At 47.7% G+C, this 18,248-nt stretch overlaps 2 protein-coding genes and 1 non-coding gene across 4 annotated transcripts in view; 2 read left to right on the forward strand and 1 right to left on the reverse strand.

Moving 5' to 3' along the window:
- Positions 1-4,149: 4,149 nt before the first annotated feature.
- Positions 4,150-4,256, forward strand: LOC121825905 (U6 spliceosomal RNA). The gene has a single exon (XR_006068275.1). It is a non-coding gene; the product is annotated as a U6 spliceosomal RNA (small nuclear RNA).
- Positions 4,257-14,545: 10,289 nt separating this feature from the next.
- Sowahd (sosondowah ankyrin repeat domain family member D) lies at positions 14,546-16,135 on the reverse strand. Its single transcript, XM_006993618.4, has one exon. It carries the CDS (start codon positions 16,025-16,027, stop codon positions 15,050-15,052), a length of 978 nt encoding a protein of 325 aa, XP_006993680.1. The 5' UTR covers positions 16,028-16,135; the 3' UTR covers positions 14,546-15,049.
- A 136-nt stretch (positions 16,136-16,271) lies between these two features.
- Septin6 (septin 6) overlaps positions 16,272-18,248 on the forward strand; it is a 139,874-nt gene continuing 137,897 nt past the window's right edge. The window contains exon 1 of one of the 2 annotated variants that reach the window (XM_076562973.1): positions 16,272-16,363. The gene's annotated coding sequence lies outside the window, so the exon portion shown is untranslated. The remainder of the gene's footprint in view (positions 16,364-18,248) is intronic. The other variant, XM_015987097.3, reaches the window with a different exon arrangement.

Consider the following 18,248-nt stretch of genomic DNA (forward strand, 5'->3'; position numbering starts at 1 on the left):
AGATTTAGTTGGATCAACAAGACTTGTGACTGACTGCAGGGGATGAGGAGAAGGCAGGGGCCCGTGACAAAGCTCAGGTATCTGTCTTGCACAACAGGATAGAGGTTTGTGTGTTTACTAAGAGGTAGACAATTAGAACATTTGGAGGGCAGGCTGGCAGATCAGTTTTTGTATACCAAGTTCGATATGGTTGTAAGACATCCAAGAGATGATCTCTGACACACAGTTGAGTATGTACACACCCAAACTGAGACAGGCTGTGGACTTGGGGGAGGGGGTTAGTTTAACGTAGAACGCACTTGCATAATGGCTTGAGGAGGAGAAGTAGGAAGACACAGGAGTCAGTGGATCGTGGGTCCTGGGGGATGGGAGGGCACGAGTCAGATGTTGGAGGCAGCTTTGAGGTACTGGGGAGGAAAGCCTAGGAGCCGGACTAGCTGGTTAAAACTTGGTCCTCTCACTCTTGAGTCTGAGTGTCCTCGACTGTAGAAGAGTGAAATTATGAGGGTCTGCCTCATAAATTTGTTCTGCTGATTTGAGGCAATAGTGCAGATAATGTGCATGTTTTTCTAGGTGCTTGGCCATCTCTCCTAGGTGGTAGCACATGAGGTTACTATGCACCAAGCAAAATGGTAAGTTACTAACAACTGCTAGGATAAAAGGAGGCCAGGCAGACAAGAAGCGTAACAATTTCTTCAGGTGGTATCTGCTTTTTCCTTTTCCTTTCCTCTCCTTTCTTCCACCCGCCCCCCTCTTTTGCTTTTTGTAGCATTGGCTAAGTCAAGGCAGTTGTGACCAACAGAAGTTCAACCAGCTGCTGCTCATTTAAACCACCAAGAGTTGCATCTTAATTAAAGCAAAAATAAGATCAGCAGAATTGCTCCTCATTCTGTAGCTTTAATACTGAAACTTGTTTGTATAACTTTTTTTCTGATTGAGTTTTTAAATAGATGCTATTTTAAAGGATGATTTTTATTTTTATTATTTTTAATTATGTGTAGGTGTGTGTGTGTGTGTGAGTGTGTATGTGCATGCACATGTATGCATATGCACATGAATTTGGGTATATGCACATGAGTGCAGGCACTCTCAGAGGCCAGAATCATTGGATCTCCTGGAGCTGCATTTACAAACAGTTGTGAGCTACCAATAGTAAGTGCTAAGACCTGAACTCAGGTCCTCAAGAAGAGCACCAAGTAATCTAAACCACGAAGACATCTTTCAGTCCCTATTTTTATAACAGATTTATTTTTAAAATTGAGAAGATTCCACAGAGAAAGTTATGGTTTGTTCCATTTCCCTGGCATACATTTATCTATCTATCTATCTATCTATCTATCTATCTATCTATCTATCTATCTATCTTTAGGCAGGATTTTTTTGTGTAACCCTGCTGTCCTGAAACTCCTTGTAGACCAGGCTGGCCTTGAACTCATAGAGATCCACCTGCCTCTGCCTCCTGAGTGCTGGGATTAAAGGCATGCACCACCACCTCCTGGTAGTTTTTTGTTTGTTTGTTTTTTAATGAGGTTTTACAGTGTACTTCAGGCTGGACTAGAACTCACCATGTAGTCCAGGCTGGCCTCAAACTTGTGGTGGTCCTCCTGCCTCATCCTTTTAAATACTAGAATAGCAGATGTGACCTTCTAGACACCCATTTTGCATTAAAAAGTTTTTCACTTTGGCATTTCAGGATCCCATACATGAGGTCATGATTTATTCAGCCATCACATAGCATCAGAGCCCTCTTAGTTGTGAGAGTCTCCTGTTTGCCTTGTCTTTGCTGACCTGGAAAATTACTGGTCAAGCATCTGTAGGATGCTCCTCTATTTGGATTCCTTTGCTATTTTTCTCACAATTAGACTGAGCTTGTGAACTTAGGTAAGAAAGATCACAGAGGGAAAGTGCCATATTTCTTGTATCCTGTCTAGGGAACATACCATGAACATGATGTATCACTGTCGATGTTGACCCAGATCACCTGGCTGAGTGGGGTGTCGGGTTTCTCCAGTGTAGAGTTCCTTCTCCTTTCTGCTTGTACTCTGAAAAAAATAACCTGTTAGGTGCTGCCTTCATTTAAGGAGTAGGGCAGAGTGTGATGGTGAATGCCTGTTACCCTAGCACTAGAAAGGCTGAGGCAGGTGGATGGAGAGTCTGAAGCCAATCAGCAAGAGAGAGAGAGAGAGACAGAAAGACAGATACACAGACAGACAGACACACATAAGGCGGGGGGGGGGGCAGCGCAGAAAAGGAATAGGGAGCTACAGTCTTGAAGAAGTATCTGCCTGCACATATTATTTGGGGTTTTCATGCATACAAAGTTTGTCTCTTCTTCCCCACTTATTTAAGTATTCATTAATTTCTTCTATTATTTGGGAGGAGGCAGGAGGATCAGAAGTCCAAGGCTAGCCTCAGACTGAACTTCAGGAGATCCTGCCTCCAAGAACCAAAACAACAAAATAGTAATTTCTTCATACCAGTTGGAACTTTTTGATATTTATTTCATGCATTCATTGTGTTATAATCCATTTCGGTTCTTTTTATTGGAAAATGGTTGTAGAAGCCATGACCTGCTGTCAGGTATGTTCTATTCAAAGAAAGTGTGTGTGTGTGTGTGTGTGTGTGTGTGTGTGTGTGTGTGTGTGTGTTGTAACACGAATTTCTAAACGGTCTTATTAAATAAAAACTCAGGGGCCAGGTATTGGTGTGAATTCTGAAAGATTAGAGAAACAGAACCAGCCACATCCAACTTCACCTTGCCAATTCCTCAGCTGATCCTGTTTCCTCAGACTGGAAGCCTCTGTGATCTCATCCAGAATGAATCTCAGCTGAACTGTTGCTAAAAGCCTATAACCTTAACAGGCTCTAGTTCCTGGTCCTCACGAGTTATATACCTTTCTGCTTCCTGCCATCAATTCCTGGGATTAAAGGTGTGAGTCACCATGCCTGGCGGTTTCCAGTGTGGCCTTGAACTCACAGAGATCCAGATAGATCTCTGCCTCACAAGTAATAGGCTTAAAGGTGTGTGTGCCACCATTTTCTGGCCTCTATGTCTGTCTAGTGGCTGTTCTGTTTTCTGAACCCAGATAAGTTTATGAGGATGCACAATATTTTGGGGGACACAATATCATCACAGTGTGTGTGTGTGTGTGTGTGTGTGTGTGTGTGTGTGTGTGTGTGTGTGTGTGTATTTTACTGGAAATCAAAACCAGAGCCTTGTGACCTGAACAAATTTAAATTTGATCACTGACCTGCAGTGTTGGAGTGCATCATGTTTATGTGTGGTTCAGATGTGGTCTTGATGCATGGCCCATCTGGACTGGGTTTTACCATCCTCCTGCCTCAGCCTCTGCCTAAGATTACAGGTCCTAGCATAGTTCACATTTTTCTTTTAAATACTCATTTTATATGTATGAATTTTTGTCTGCATGTATATATGTGCACTATGTATGTGCGTACCTGGTGCTCTGAGGTCAGAAGAGGACATTGGATCTCCTGGAACCCGAGTTGACAGATGGTTGTGAGTGGCTACGTAGGTGCTGGGAATTGAACTCAGGTCCTCTGCGAGAGCAGTGAGTGCTCTTAACCTCTGAACTGGCTAGCTCTCCAGCCCTTCTTTCTTGTATTTAATAAGTCAGAGTTCAACCAGAGAAGCAGAACTCATAGGTGATGAATGGGAAGAGATTTACTACTAGGTACTGGCTTCAGCAGTTCCTGGCCCTCCCAAGGTATGTATGGTAAGTCTGTGGAACTGGCCTTCAAGAAAGGCAGACAGAGCCTCCCAGGCATAGGCTGCCCTTGGCTAGGGCTGCCGTCTACAGATGAAAATTCTTTCGTCACAGACACTTCCACTCTGCTCTTATAGCAATCCCATTGATTAAATCAGTCCCTCGGGTCACCTCAGAAACTCTTTCTTACATAGAATGAGGTCATCATGGAAGAACCCACAATACCATTTAAGTAGGTGTTTATTGACCATCTTGGCCCTAGAGCCCAGGCAAATCCACATACCAAAGGAATTTCATATCTTTAAGGAAGATTCTAAACCCAAGACTTCTCATTGACCAGGGACCATTAATGTATGGTTTCTGGATTACTGTGAAGGGTCCTGTTACGAATCAAAGTTCTTATTTTTTAAGTTATTTTTGTGCATTCACTTATTCTACAGTACATATACTAAAATCTGAACAAGACAGAGATTAACATGGCCCTTGAGCAACGATGACATGAAAATCTGTGAGTCACTCCAGATTTTTTTTAAAAGAACCCTCTTTTTTGGGTGTGGTGGTTGAACCTAGAGCCTCATGAATGCTAGTCAAGACCACTACCACCGAGCCACATCCCCAGGCACAGGCTACTAGCTCTTTAAGATGCATGACAAATTGCTTGTCTTTTGGCAGATGATACTGAACACACTAATCCATTTGTCATGCCCCAGGCACCATTTTGAACATCTTTAGCATACTGAGCTGAGCAACAGGGAATCTTCAGGCCTCCTGAGGCCTGGAGGAGTCCTTGCCTTTATGTCAAGGGACATCATTCTTCCAGACCTAACGTTCCTCCGCTGTGCATCGGCTTCCTCCCCCGGTCCTTTCTGAAGGCCCCTCTCCTCTCTTCTTCTGCACACTGCCTGGAACCAACTAGGCCAGGAGAGCTGCAAGGAATACAGAGTGCTGGGGGGAGAAATCTCCCTCAAAGAAGCCTCTCCTTGTCCTTGAGCAAAGCATCAACTATGGGAGAGATTGCTCAAGATCGTTATCCATGATGAGTATGTACAGTTCTGAGCTATGAGTACAAGGGCACCTTTGGGTTGCTCCTTTTCTTTTTTTTTTTTTTTTTTTTTTTTTTTTTTTTTTTTTTTTTGGTTTTTCGAGACAGGGTTTCTCTGTGTAGCTTTGCGCCTTTCCTGGAACTCACTTGGTAGCCCAGGCTGGCCTCGAACTCACAGAGATCCACCTGGCTCTGCCTCCCGAGTGCTGGGATTAAAGGCGTGCGCCACCACCGCCCGGCGCTCCTTTTCTTAATAAATTCAGTTGATCTATGTTTGTTCTCTGCCTTCAAACCCCATTGTCCTGTCTTTATTTTTATTTATTTAACTTTTTAAAGATTTGTTTAATTTTAAAAGATTTTATTTTATTTTAGGAATATAGGTGTTTTGCCCGCATGTATGTCTGTACACCAAATGCATGCTGTGCCTACAGAGGCCAGAAGAGGCCCTGGAACTGGAGTTACATATGGTTGTTAGCAGTCACATGGTGCTGGGAATTGAACGTGGTTCCTCTGGAAGAGTAATCAGTACTCTTTGTTATTTTGTCTTTTTTTTTTTTTTTTTTCAGAGCCTTGCGCTTGCTGGGCAAGTGCTCTACCACTGAGCTAAATCCCCAACCCCGCAATCAGTACTCTTAACTGCTGAGCCATCTCTCTGCCTGCCCCAATTTATTTGATTCTTAATCAAATAAGGTGAATAAGTGCGTGTGTCTGTGTGAGTATGAGCAGGCCAGTGCAGACGTGCTGGAGGTCAGAGGCCTAGGATCGCTTGGAGCTGGAATTACAGGCTGCTGTGTTGTGGTCATCTGACGTGAGTCTTGAGAACTGAACTTCAGTCCTCTGGAAGAGAAGAAGGTGCTGTAAACCACTGAGCTGTCTCTCCAGTGTCTCTGTTTTTATTTTTAAAAGATTGATGTTATTTTAAATTGTGAGATGTGTGTGTGTGTGTGTGTGTGTGTGTGTGTGTGTGTGTGTGTGTGTGTAGGTATGTGCACATGAGTGCAGGTGCCCAGAGAAGCCAATCCCCTGGAGCTGGAGTTACAGGTGTTTGTGAACTGCTCAGTATGGAAGCTGAGAACTGAACTTGGCTCCTCAGCAAAAGCTGTACATGGTCTTAACCACTGAGCCATCTTTCCAGAACTAAACATTTACTAAGTCTGTAGTGTCCACCCTTGAGTACTGGGATTTCAGGCAAGCATTACAATGCCCAGTTTCTGCAGGGCTGGCATGGAACCCAGGCCTTTATGCATGCTAGACAAGCACTCTAAAGCTGGGCTGTTTTCCCAGCGCTCTCGTTGTCATTTTGATTTCCATTTCCCCATGGCCTAGTGACAATGAGCACCTTTTTGTATGCTTCTCAGTCATATGCTTCTCTTCCTTGTAGAAATGTGTAGTAAAGGCCGGGTGGTGGTGGGGCACGCCTTTAATCCCAGCACTTAGGGGGCAGAGGTAGGCAGATCTCTGAGTTTGAGGCCAGTCTGGTCTACAGAGTGAGTTCCAGGACAGCCAGGGCTACACAGAGAAACCCTGTCTCAAAACAAACAAACAAACAAACAACAACAAAAAACCCACAAAGAAATGTGTAGTAAAGTCCTTTGTTTATTCCAACATCAGGCTATTTGTATTTTTGTTGTTAACTTATAGGAGTTATGTGTGATCAATATCAGATCTATGTAGATGAATTTCTAAGTGGTCTTATTAAATAAAGAACACGGAGCCAAATACAGGGGTGAAAGCCTTAGAGATCAGGGAAATAGTGAGAGCCACCAACCGCCTTACCTTTCCAGCTTCCAAAATGCCACGATTTCCTGTCTACACAGGCTTTCATTGCCTTGCTGTTCTGCTTTCTCATTGGCTCTTAGCCCAGCTACCTCATTTCCTTGTTACTGTCTGTCTGTACAGACCTCCAGGGTCTCTATGGTTGGTACTGGGATTAAAGGCCTGTGTCACCACGCTTGGCTCTGTTCCCTAGTGTGACCTTCAACACACAGAGACCCTGACTGCCAAGTGATCGGATTAAGGGCATGTGCTACCACTGCCTGACTTTTGTGTTAATAGCTTGCTGTTTCCTCTGATCTCCAGGCAATTTTTACTTATTAACATACAAATAAAATATCACCACAGATCTATACCACCTTTTAATTTGAGGTAGGGTCTCTAACTATGTAGCCCAGGGTAGGCTGGAATTTGAGATTACCTTGTCTTAGTCCCCTGGGTCTACAGGCTGTCACCCCTAGGCTTAGACCAGATAACTTATGAGATACATGTTTACAAATACCTTCTCCCCTTCTATGGGTCCCCCCCAAGAGACTGTGTGTGTGTGTGTGTGTGTGTGTGTGTGTGTGTGTGTGTACAAGTGTATGGAGCCAGAGATCAATGGTGTCAGGTGTCTTCCTCAGTTGCTCTCCACGTTTGTTTGTTTGTTTGTAGACCCGGTTGTTTAGTGAACTCAGAGCTCACTGATTCAGCTAGAATGGCAGGCCAGCAGGCTCCAGAGACTCTCCCATCTCTGCTTCCCCAGCAAGGGACTACAGATTGCAATACTAATGCTGACTTTTTACAGGGATGCTGCGGATCCAGACTCAGGTCCTCTTTGCTTGTGGAGAAAGCAGTTTATTGACTCAACTTCCTTTCCAGAACTCACTTTTTTCCTTCTAATCAGGCTGGCCTCAAACCCATATTGATCCTCCTGCCTCAGCTGAGAATACAGGAATGTTGTTACCATGCCTGACCTCTTCGTTTTCTTAATAGTTTTCTGTTGTTCTCCAAAGGTTTAAATTTGGCAGCTGGTGAGATGGCTCAGTCAGTAAAGGTGCTTGCTCCCAAGCCGGATAGCCTGAGTTCAGTTCCCCAGGATTCAATGGAAGGAAAAGACCAACTTCGAAATGTTGTGCATAGCATGGCATGTACACATGCACCAACACTAAACAAATAAATGTGATATATATTATACACCCACACCCACACAAATGTATTGATTTTTTTTTGAGACAGGGTTTCTTTGTGTAGCAATCAGTAACTACTTTTCTTTTTAGATTTTGTTTTAATTTTTAAATTATGTGGGTATATGCACAGAAGTGCAGATGCCCTCAGAGGCCAGGAGAGGGTATTAGTAATACCCTGGAACTGGAATCATATATGATTGTGAACGATTCAGTGTGGGTGCTGGGAACTGGACTCAGGTCTTCTGCGAAATCAGTACAAAGCCCTTAACTGCTAAGCCATCTCTCCAGCCCCCAGTGGATAACATTTTTTGAGTACTTCCATGAATTCCATCCCAGAATCTAGTGATTGCATGATTAATACAACCAGCTTGGTCTCTGTCTTTGGGGCAGTTGAGTGCAGTCAAAGCAGAGGAGATAGTCCTTGGGTAACTGGGGTGAGTGTTTGCGTGACATGCAGGAGGCCTGTGTCTCCATCCTGACCCCCAGCACTTCATAAAACCGGGAGTGGTGATGCATGCCTATAATCGTAGAGAGGTGAGGGTAAGAGGATCAGGAGTTCAAGGTCAAGCACAAAGTGAGTTTGAGGTCAGCCAGCCTGGAATGTAGAAGACAGTATCTAAAAGAAGAAGAGGAAAGAAGAGGAAAGGAGGCAGCAGCCCTGGAGGCAGCAGCATTGATGTTCTTGCCCAGGATCTTGTGAATGAGCAGAAAGTGTGTAGTCTTAATATGCTGAGCAGTATTTCTTAAATTAGCAAACAAGAGGGTGTCATTATACCATTCTTGAACAGTGTATTTAGCAGCTTCTCATCCCTGCTGATACCCCTAAATGCCCCTGGTAAGCTACCTCTAATTGCTTTTCCTACTTTTGCGCCCCATGTGTCCTTCTGTCTACCCCCCATCCTTCCTTATCCTCTATTTTTGCCTCTCTTGGAAACCATAAACGCTGGAAGAGGGAACATGGAAGGACATTGGAAGGAGGATTGGAATGGCTGGTGAGGAGGGTGCAGAAGAGAGGCCAGTGCTTCTGATGAAGTATGCTGTGGGATGGTCTGTATGTCAAATTGCTCTGATTGGTCAATAAATAAAACACTGATTGGCCAGTGGCTAGGCAGGAAGTATAGGCAGGACTAACAGAGAGGAGAAAGAAAGAACAGGAAGGCAGAAGGAGACACTGTCAGCCGCCACCATGACCAGCAGCATGTGAAGACGCCAGTAAGCCACGAGCCACGTGGCAAGGTATAGATGTATGGAAATGGATTAATTTAAGCTATAAGAACAGTTAGCAAGAAGCCTGCCACGGCCATACAGTTTGTAAACAATATAAGTCTCTGTGTTTACTTGGTTGGGTCTGAGGGGCTGTGGGACTGGCGGGTGACAGAGATTTGTCCTGACTGTGGGCAAGCCAGGAAAACTCTAGCTACAAAGTAGGAATCTAGAAGTTCAGAGGAGCACCCAGAGCTTGGGAAGCAGAGGCAGGAGGATCTGTGGGTTCGAGGCCAGCCTGGTCTAGATGAGTTCCAGGCCATCCAGGGCTACACAAAGACACCCCCTCTCAAAGACAGCACTCCCCCTTCCCCCTCCTCCTAGAGCGTGGCTCTTGAAGGAGAAAGCAAGAACTCTGTGGCAGAAACAGAGTGACAGGTTGGGGCCCAAGTAGGGAAGGAACGGAAGGACTTTGGGAGAGAATGGAGGATGGTGGCACTCTTCTGGGCTTTATCCTAGTAAACCCTGACAAAGAAAGCCACAGAACATTGTAGATGGCCAGAGAAAAGTCCAAGGATGAGGATACTGCTGAAGAAGTAAACTAAGAAAGGGCTTGGATTTGGCGGAGAGGTCGGTGCCCACGAATAGAACTCATATCTTGTAAAACAGTCTTCAGACCAAAGCCTGGCCCCTCTGTCTCCACATGTGAAGGCACACAGAAGGCACTGAAAATGAGGGATGGGCCCTCAACAGACACCGAAGCAGGCTGCACGTGCCTTGGTCTTGGACTTTCTAGCTTCTGGAATTGTGAGCAAGACATTCCTGGTGGTTTTTTTGTTTTGTTTTATTTTGTTGTTGTTTTTGATTGATTTTTTGATTTTCTGAGACAAGGTCTCTCTATACAGCCTTGGCTGTCCTGGAACTCCATATATAGACCAGGCTGACCTTGAATTTGTAGCTAGCCTCCCACCTCTGTTGCCTGGGTGTGGAGATTACAGGCATGGGCCACTATTTGTAGCCTAGCCTTTTGTGTGTGTGTGTGTGTGTGTGTGTGTGTGTGTGTGTGTGTGTGTGTGAGAGAGAGAGAGAGAGAGAGAGAGAGAGAGAGAGAGAGAGAGAGAGAGAGAGAGAGTGAGAGTCAGGGTCTCTTGTAGTCCAGGCTGGTCTGATTCTCCTGCCTCCACCTCCCGAGTGCTGGGATCACTGGCATGTTTATGTAGGATGGGGATGGAACCCCAGGGCTCTTTGCATGCTAGGCAAGCATTCTACCAACTTAGTTATACCTGCCCCCCAATTTACCCCCCTTTTATTTTTCAATTGAGAGAGAAGATTCTCGCTATGCCGCTCAGGCTGACTATAAACTCGTGGGCTCAAAAAATCCTAGTATCTTGGTTCCCCAGTTGCTGCTGGAAGTATAGGTTGGTGCTGCTGTGCCTGACTCCATAAGTTAAATCTTGACAGAAAACGGACATACCTCTCTGTTAAAATTAATGAGAGGAGGAAAGACAGGGAGGCTGGAAGCAGAATACATGGTATGTTAGCTGCAGGGGGGCGGGAGGCATTTCCATAGATAAATAGGGGTAAGAAATGAAAGGCATGTATAGCTTTTTTCTCTTCAGCAGATTTCAGGTTTGGCTTGGACTCCCGTTTGTGACTTCTCTGGAAACAATATCTGACATATTTAATATTTGTTGGACATTTACTAAAAGCTGCTATCACAAGACTTGAACTTGATAGGTAATCAAAGATGAGACGCTGAGCTTCACCTTCTCCCTCCATCTCAAAAGTGCTGGGATTACAGGCCCGTGCCACTCTACCCAGCTTACTTGGTGCTGGGGGTTGAACCCTCGTCCTTGTGCATGCTAAGCAAGCACTCTGCCACCGGAGTGATCTACCTAGCCTCCTTTAAGATCTGGCCATGGCAGCTCCCATCTGCAATGCTAGGACTCGGGAGGCTGAGGACAAAGGTTTCCTTGACTCTGCGGCCAGTGCTGGCTGACAAAGTGAGTTCTAAGCCAGACTGTGCTGAGAGAGAGAGACTCTGCCTCAAAACAAAGCCAGGTGTGAAGAAATTAGAAAAAAAAACCAGATGGGGTGTGCATATCTGTAACTCCAACACTTGGAGGTGGAGGCAGGAGGATCAGAAGTTCAAGGCTAGCCTTGGCTATACAAGACCATTTTTTCAAAACGAGCAACTCCCCGAAGTCTATAACAATACTAAAGGTATATCTCTATGATGGAGCATGTGCTTCATGCAGGAGACCCTGGGTTGTACGTCAGAGCCAAATAAAATAAATAAATCAAAGTCCCAGTGTCCCTTTTGAGAAAAATCTATTCCTCTGGCACATGTGGAAAATGACCTTTAATAACATGAACCCTTTTTCTGTTCTTTCTTTTTTTTTAACACAGGGTTAACCCTTTTTCTGTTCTTTCTTTTTTTAACACAGGGTCTCATGTAGCCTAGCCTGACCTTGAACTCACTAAACAGTCAAGGATGACCTTGAACTTCTAATCATCCTACCCCTCTTGTGTGGTGCTAGGATCGCAGGCATGTACTACCATGCTAGGTTTATGCAGTACTGGGAATGGGACTCAGAACCTCATGCACGCGGGCACATACTCTACCAAATGAGCTGTATCTCCAGCCCTAAGATGAACCCATTTAAAAGCTGAGGGAATATATTTCATCCACAAGATCCCTCCTGAACTATCCTAGCAGATAATATAGTTTCACCATAAACCCTGCTAACCCCCTTTCAGTTATTTGCCATAGCTGACATTTTCTACATCCTCTGTGTCTCTAGTTGGCTACACATTGTTGTTAGAGGCTTTGGAATCGGAACAGCTCACCCAGTGACTGTGTATTGCTCCTGTTTACTGAGGAGGAAACTGCAACTCAGAGAGGTGGGCACTCTGCTAAAGATCGATAACTGAGAGTCGGAATTTGAACTCAGGGTAGGCTGGACACTTTCCACTACACTAGTGGGTATGAATTTCCCTCCAGAGGCCACCAGGGAGGCCCAGAAATGGCAAACCTCCAGCCAGCTGCAATCCGAAGAACTTCACATTGCCAGTTGTGTATGCCGGGCTTCTAGGTAAGCCTCAACGGAGTTGGAGGGTGTAGAGCTGTGGTTCTCAACCTATGGGTCTCGACCCCCATGGGGGTCACGTAACAGATATTTACATTATGATTCACAACAGTATCAAAATTCCAATGATGAAGCAGCAACGAGTTGATTTTATGGTTGAGGGAGCGCCACAACATGAGGAACTATATTAAAGGGTCATAGCATCAGGGAGGTTGAGAGCCGATGGTGTAGAAGGGAGGATTGATTGAAGGCACTGCTTCACAGGAGTCTTCCCTAGCTGAAATGTGACTTTTCTTAAAGCATTGCTCTAGGGATGCTTTGCTCGACAGCCCTCATTTCTACCCCAGCACAGCCATCCATCTTCCATGTGACCACCAGCGTGATTCCGTCAACGCCTATCATTTTCCTTCTCTGCTTAGACACCTTCCAGGACTCCCAAGTATCTTTTGGCTAAATTCATCAGTGTGCCTCTTTTAGCGCAGCCTAGGAGGCCCTTTGTGATCTGGACTCACATCTGCTTCTCCAGCCTTATCATTGACCACTCCCCAGCTCCCGTCCTGCCAAACTGACTGGCAGTTCCTGGCACTTCCTACATTCGCTGGCCGGCTCCCACTCATCCCCCCCAGCCTCCCGTACCTTCCAGACTTCCTCCCTGGAAAGCCATTGCTGCTCTTGTCCCTAGGTGTCATTTCAGGTCCTTCCTGCTTGCATCCTCTGCAGCCCTCCCCCAACCTCCTCCCTTACCTGTCCCCTCCTTGCTTTTAACCATCTTTCTGGCCTCCCCTTGTCCAGCACTAGAATTTAATTTCACGTCATCTCCCTCACTCTGTTTCTCAGGGAATTTACTCTTTCTCTTGGTGTGAGCATACCAGTGTTGCCTCCAAGAGCATACCAGAAATGCCAATGGCTTGATGCTAGGCACAGAGCATTTTCAGCATAGGGTTGTGTCCTTTGCAGCCAAACCTCAATTTTACATGGAGGAGGTAGGCTAGGCCATATCGCAGTGATGAGAAAAATCTGTGGGAAAGAATAGCCAACAGCAGGGCCAACCATGGAAAGCCACTCCGAAGTCCTCCGGCTGCCTTCATTTTTTTCCTTGGAAAGAGCAGGGTGATGCTTGTCTCGGGTCCTCAAATCTGCCAATAGTTAAGATGCCTAGCTTCTTATTTTTTCTACGAGACCACTGGGACAGGGGCCCCCTGAATGCTCAGCACATGCCAGTCTTCCCTTACAAGTCAGGAGAATGAAGACTGAGCCATGTGGCAAGAAGGCTCTGTGTGCCAGCCCTCACAAAGCCCGACTCACCTTGGCACCTGGAGATGGGGAGGTGGGGGAGCAGGGACCACAGTCTGCTGTCCGTTAGCCAGTTTATATCTTAAAACATGGGCACAGAGAAAGAGGGGGCTAAGGCCACATACTGGTGGCACTTGGGAACTGTTCTCCTCCCTCCATTCCAGAAAAGGTTGTGTATAAGCAAAAGAACATGCCAGGTTACACCGTACTGGTATGTTTAAGGTATAGTTCCTAGAGACACCAGGCAGGCTAAAGCAGCAGCAGGAAGGGGTTGGGTCATCCCGTGGGTAAGAAGAAACTAACGGGTTACTACAGGAAGACAGGGTAGCTCCCAGCACACGAGGGGCAAACGGGAGCATGAGGTACAGGAGGAGGCCTGGATGTATGGGCTCAGAAATGGGTTTCTGGGCTGTTCTGTAATGACCCTGCTTCTCCCTGCTGTTCAAAGATCGGGAATCCAACAGTTCATCAAAATGCTACAAAAACCTCCAGGGACCCAATATTTTTTTTAAAGTATTGTTTTCTAAGCAGCATGTTTCTCTAGTCACCAAGTGCTTCTCCCTCCCCTTCAGCAGAATTAACCAACACTCTTGTATTTCTGTTTAATTCATGCTCCTTCCGAATGAGAGCAATTTCCCCAAACCACAACTTTCATATTCGACTTAACTTTTGAATTAGTGTGGACGAGAGCCAGGTGTGGCAACAGACACATCTGCACTTTCAGCGCTCTTCAGGCAGAGGCAGGAGTACGGACGGATGTTTGAGGCCAGCCAGGTCTGTATAGCAAGTTCCAGGTCAGCTGGGCGGAGGGAAGGCCTGTTTCAGTAGAAAAGGGAGGGCTTCTACTTATGTCTCGTTGGAGGACACAAGTTGAGTCAATGGCTGACTCACCATGAAGTATGGAAAATACAAATTTACCCTTAGGACTCGCCCCTCTTCACCCCCCAGGACAACTCTTCTAGGACGAGACGTGCCTGAAGCCAGACCTGGACTCCAGGGCTGAGGAAGCCGGGGAATTGCGTTTCTACTCAGAGTCAAGGTAACGTCCCTCCTTTCCTGCACAGTGTCTGGCCGTTTGCTCGGAGAAGGAGGCTCAGAGCCTGCCACGGATCACTAGCTTGAAGGTTTCGATTGGCAACCTCTTTCCTGCAAATATAAGTAGGTCCCCCCTACCCCGTGGTTAGTAAGAAAAAAAAAGACACTCAAAGATAGCTTTGTTGTGTGGAAAGAAAGAAAATTCCACTTTAATGTACTTAAGAACTCATCCATGATACATTAGGCCAGGCCCTGGTAAGGCCTGGCCAGTCTCAGGAGCAGGTTGCCAGAGGCTAATGCTACCAGCACAGGGAGATTTGCTGACAGCAGACCCAGGCAGGCAGGTATTAGCTATTTGCTCTGCATCAGTAGTTTACAGTCTTAAATTATTTTTTTAATATTATTCAATGAACTCAGTAGCTCAATCTACCTAGAAACAGCTACCAGAAGTGTAACATTCCCGCTCTCTTCCAAGGAGGATCACGATCCTTGCTCCAAACGTCTAAGTCCTGTAGCGTTGGCACTGGGCATCAAGGCCGGCCTGGTTCTCGGCTCTCCTTCTAGATGGATTCTTCCGACAGTTAGCTAGTGGCAGAAGACCTGGGACAGGGCTGGGGGCCCAGACGTGGTCTGCCCATTACAGGCCCAAGCTGTGTCGGAGGAGCATCTACTTGAGTGGGGTCAGGAACAACCTAAGAAGGAGCTCTCTGGTCCACTTCAACGGTACTGGATGAAGGGGAACAGATGGCGCAGAAAGCCATTGCTCTGCCCTCTCTGATTGCCTGGTGCCTTCTTCTCTTTGGCTGGCTGAGCCATCTCTTTGCAGTGTGTCCCTATGGACTTGGAGCGCGTTGCACTTGGAGTGTGTCTCAGCGACCACCCAGTGCTGGTGGTGCTGTTGTTGTTGGCGTTGTCGTGCTCTTTGTCGCGTGCCATCTCCCATTCTTCTGCTCCGGACAGCTCCCTCAGGCTCCAAGAAGCACCAGGTCGCAGATAATGACAAGGCCGGTGGCCACTGTGATCGCGACGCGTGGGGTCAGCCCCCAGAGCTCCCACCAGCACCTTGATGACCATATCGTGGCCCTGCAGAGCAGCCAGGTGGAGCGGCGTGAGGCCACCGCTGCCTGGGGCGCTCACATCAAGTGGCAGTCCCCGACGCCGGGCAAAGTCATGCAACCAAATGAGCTCCTCGTGGCGCCCGTGCTTTGCTAGCCAGTGCAGCACGCTGTAGCCCGTGATCGGGTCGTCCTGCATCAGCAAGCCGGGCTCAGCCTCCAGCAACTCCAGCAGCACCTCAAAACGGCCCTCCGCGGCTGCCAGAATCCACGCGTGCTCCTTCGGCTCCAGGCACACTCGGCTGCTGCCCTGTCCGCTGGAGCGTCGGGACCCAGGCGAGGCCGGCTCCAAGCGCTCCTCCGACAGACACCCGGCGGGAGCCGCCCCCTGCAGCCCCAGTAGCTCCCGCAGCGCCCCTCGCCGGCGCGTCCCACTCGCTCCGCTCACCGACAGGGTGCTGTGGAAGATTGGCTCCCGGGACAGGGTAGCACTGTCCGCGACGGCTTGGCCCTTGTACCTGCCAAGGCTGCAGACGTCTGTTCTGTAGGAGCGGATCCGCACGGCTCTGGGCGTGTTCAACTTGGCTGGCTCGTCCGAGGTCTTGGGCAGCGGGTTCGCGTCTCCTTGGGGCTGGGCCATGATCTTCCAGCTGCCGCCCGGGTGGCTCCGATGGCTAGCGTTCGTTGGCCTTCCAAGGGCCCCAACGGGAGAGGAACTGGCGCTGGCGGTGGGGAAGGAAGCGTCTTGAGCAACTGGGCTCCGAGGGAGGGAGTGAAGAAGGGGAGGAGAAGGATCGGTGGGAGGGAGCAAGCAGGGGGGAGGGTGCCTTTGTGGGCGGTGGGGGGCGTGGAGGGGTGGACGGTCCAGTAGCGTCCCCTGGACCAGCCAGGCTTCTGCACGCTGGGTACCACTGCGCCATGAGCAAGCGCAGCGACCTCAGGCAGGACTCGACAGACTCCAACCCCAAAAGACCAGGTGAGCGGTAGCCCGGCCTCCAGCACCTGAAGACAACCGGGGGGGGGGGGGGGGAGGGGGCGGGGCACTGGTATGTGGTGCTCTGGTGAACCGGGTTCTCAGCATCCCAGCAGCTGGGGTGAAGAGGCCCTAAGTCGCCTCTTCGTCTGTGGGCTGGGCTGAGCTGGGCTTCCAGTCACCCACAGCCTTCAAGAGCCGGATCTTGGAGCTTCAGGGGCGATCGTTCCCTACCCTCTCTTCCTTCACTTTTTCCGATCGCTCCCTACTCTCTCTTCCTTCACTCTTTATCTCTTCAAGAATCTTCTTGCACTTTGTCCCTGTGCGCCTTCTCCCTAAGCCTTCGGTGAGGCAGCCTGGCCTCTCCGTGTGACTCAGGCTGCTCCTCTGCCCTGCCCTTTCTGTAACCTTGACCTTCTTCTTCGCAGCAGCACCGGCGGCGTGTTGTAGGGGATTCCTGCGGAGAAACTTGAGAACGGGCGTGGGGGTTGGGGGGAGCCTGGTAGAAGAGGTATTTCCCAGAACCCAGCCTTCTCCCTTCCTTACTTCTCTGGGTTGGTCTGAAAAAGCAGCTCCTGGTGAACCTGACCCAGCGTCACAGCTTCATCCCTGATAAATGCATTAGGAAACTTGCTGATGTTAGTAAACTCGTAGCTTCTACTCTTTTGATTTTTTGTTTTTGTTTGGTTTTTTGAGACAGGGTTTCTCTCTGTAGCTTTGCGCCTTTCCTGGCTCTCACTCTGTAGACCAGGCTGGCCTTGAACTCACAAAGATTCGCCTGCCTCTGCCTCCCGAGTGCTGGGATTAAAGGCGTGTGCCACCACCGCCCGGCTGCTTCTACTCTTTTGAAAAGGGCAGATAGTTTATCTTTTTATTTCAGCATTAGACTCCTCTTAGTCTTTCCTTTTACCAACAGATGATTTTGCTGTTTGCTTGATTTTTCCTTTGAGACAATATCTTACTTTAGCCCAGGCTGGCCTGGAACTCCAGGTGAACCTCTCTGCCTTTGGTCTCAAGAGACGACAGTTCTGATATTTTGGAGACAGGGTCTTATGCGGCCCAGACGGGCCAGAAACTCAATATGTAGTCAACAATGACATTGAATTTCTGATCCACCTTTGTTCTCGTCCCAAGTGTGGGGAATAAAGGTTGCCAAATTAACTCCCCCTTGAGATAGTAGTTCTTACCTCCCCTCCCCTCCAGTGTTAAGGAACTAAGCATGCAAGAAAGGAGGAGCCAGAGAAGGCTTTGGAGCCAGGGAGGGACACAGCCATCATTCAGGCTGTGTTTGGAATATGATTTGGGGAGAGGCAGGAAGCCACCTCTTTAAGCAGTCCAGATCAGGGTGGGTGGGGGCTGAGGCCAAGCCAGCTCTCTCCCCTGAGTCCTACAGTGGCACCAGCCATGGACAGTGTCAGACAGTGGCTTTTCCTCCTTGTTGTTCAAATATTTGGAGTTGGCTCTAAATATCTTGAGTGTTCCTTCGTGACAGTATATGAATTTGAACCTTTTTTTTTTTAAATTTATTGACTCTGCACTAGCCGCTGCCAGCTACTTTACATGTGTGAGCTCTTACTTCTCCCCATGGTCTTAGGAATTAAGAATCATTCCTTCCTTCAGTTTGCAGAGAGGTTAGACCACTTGCCCAAGGTCACCCAGCAGGAAGTAGCAGAGTAAGTCTGTGGGACACAGTAGCCTTTGTTCTGGCACAAAGAGACTGGCATTCAAGCCAGGTTTATCTGCTGCTGATCACTCACACAAGCACCAAATTGCAACCAAATGGCTAAGTGTGAACTCTCTGAACTGACCTCTTGTTTGCCCTCCTCTACCTAGACCATCCCCCTTTCTCTCTCTCTTTTAAGTTTATTAATCTATTTTGGATTAATAA

This window comes from Peromyscus maniculatus, chromosome X (assembly GCF_049852395.1).
Source record: "Peromyscus maniculatus bairdii isolate BWxNUB_F1_BW_parent chromosome X, HU_Pman_BW_mat_3.1, whole genome shotgun sequence".
Classification (NCBI taxonomy): domain Eukaryota; kingdom Metazoa; phylum Chordata; class Mammalia; order Rodentia; family Cricetidae; genus Peromyscus; species Peromyscus maniculatus.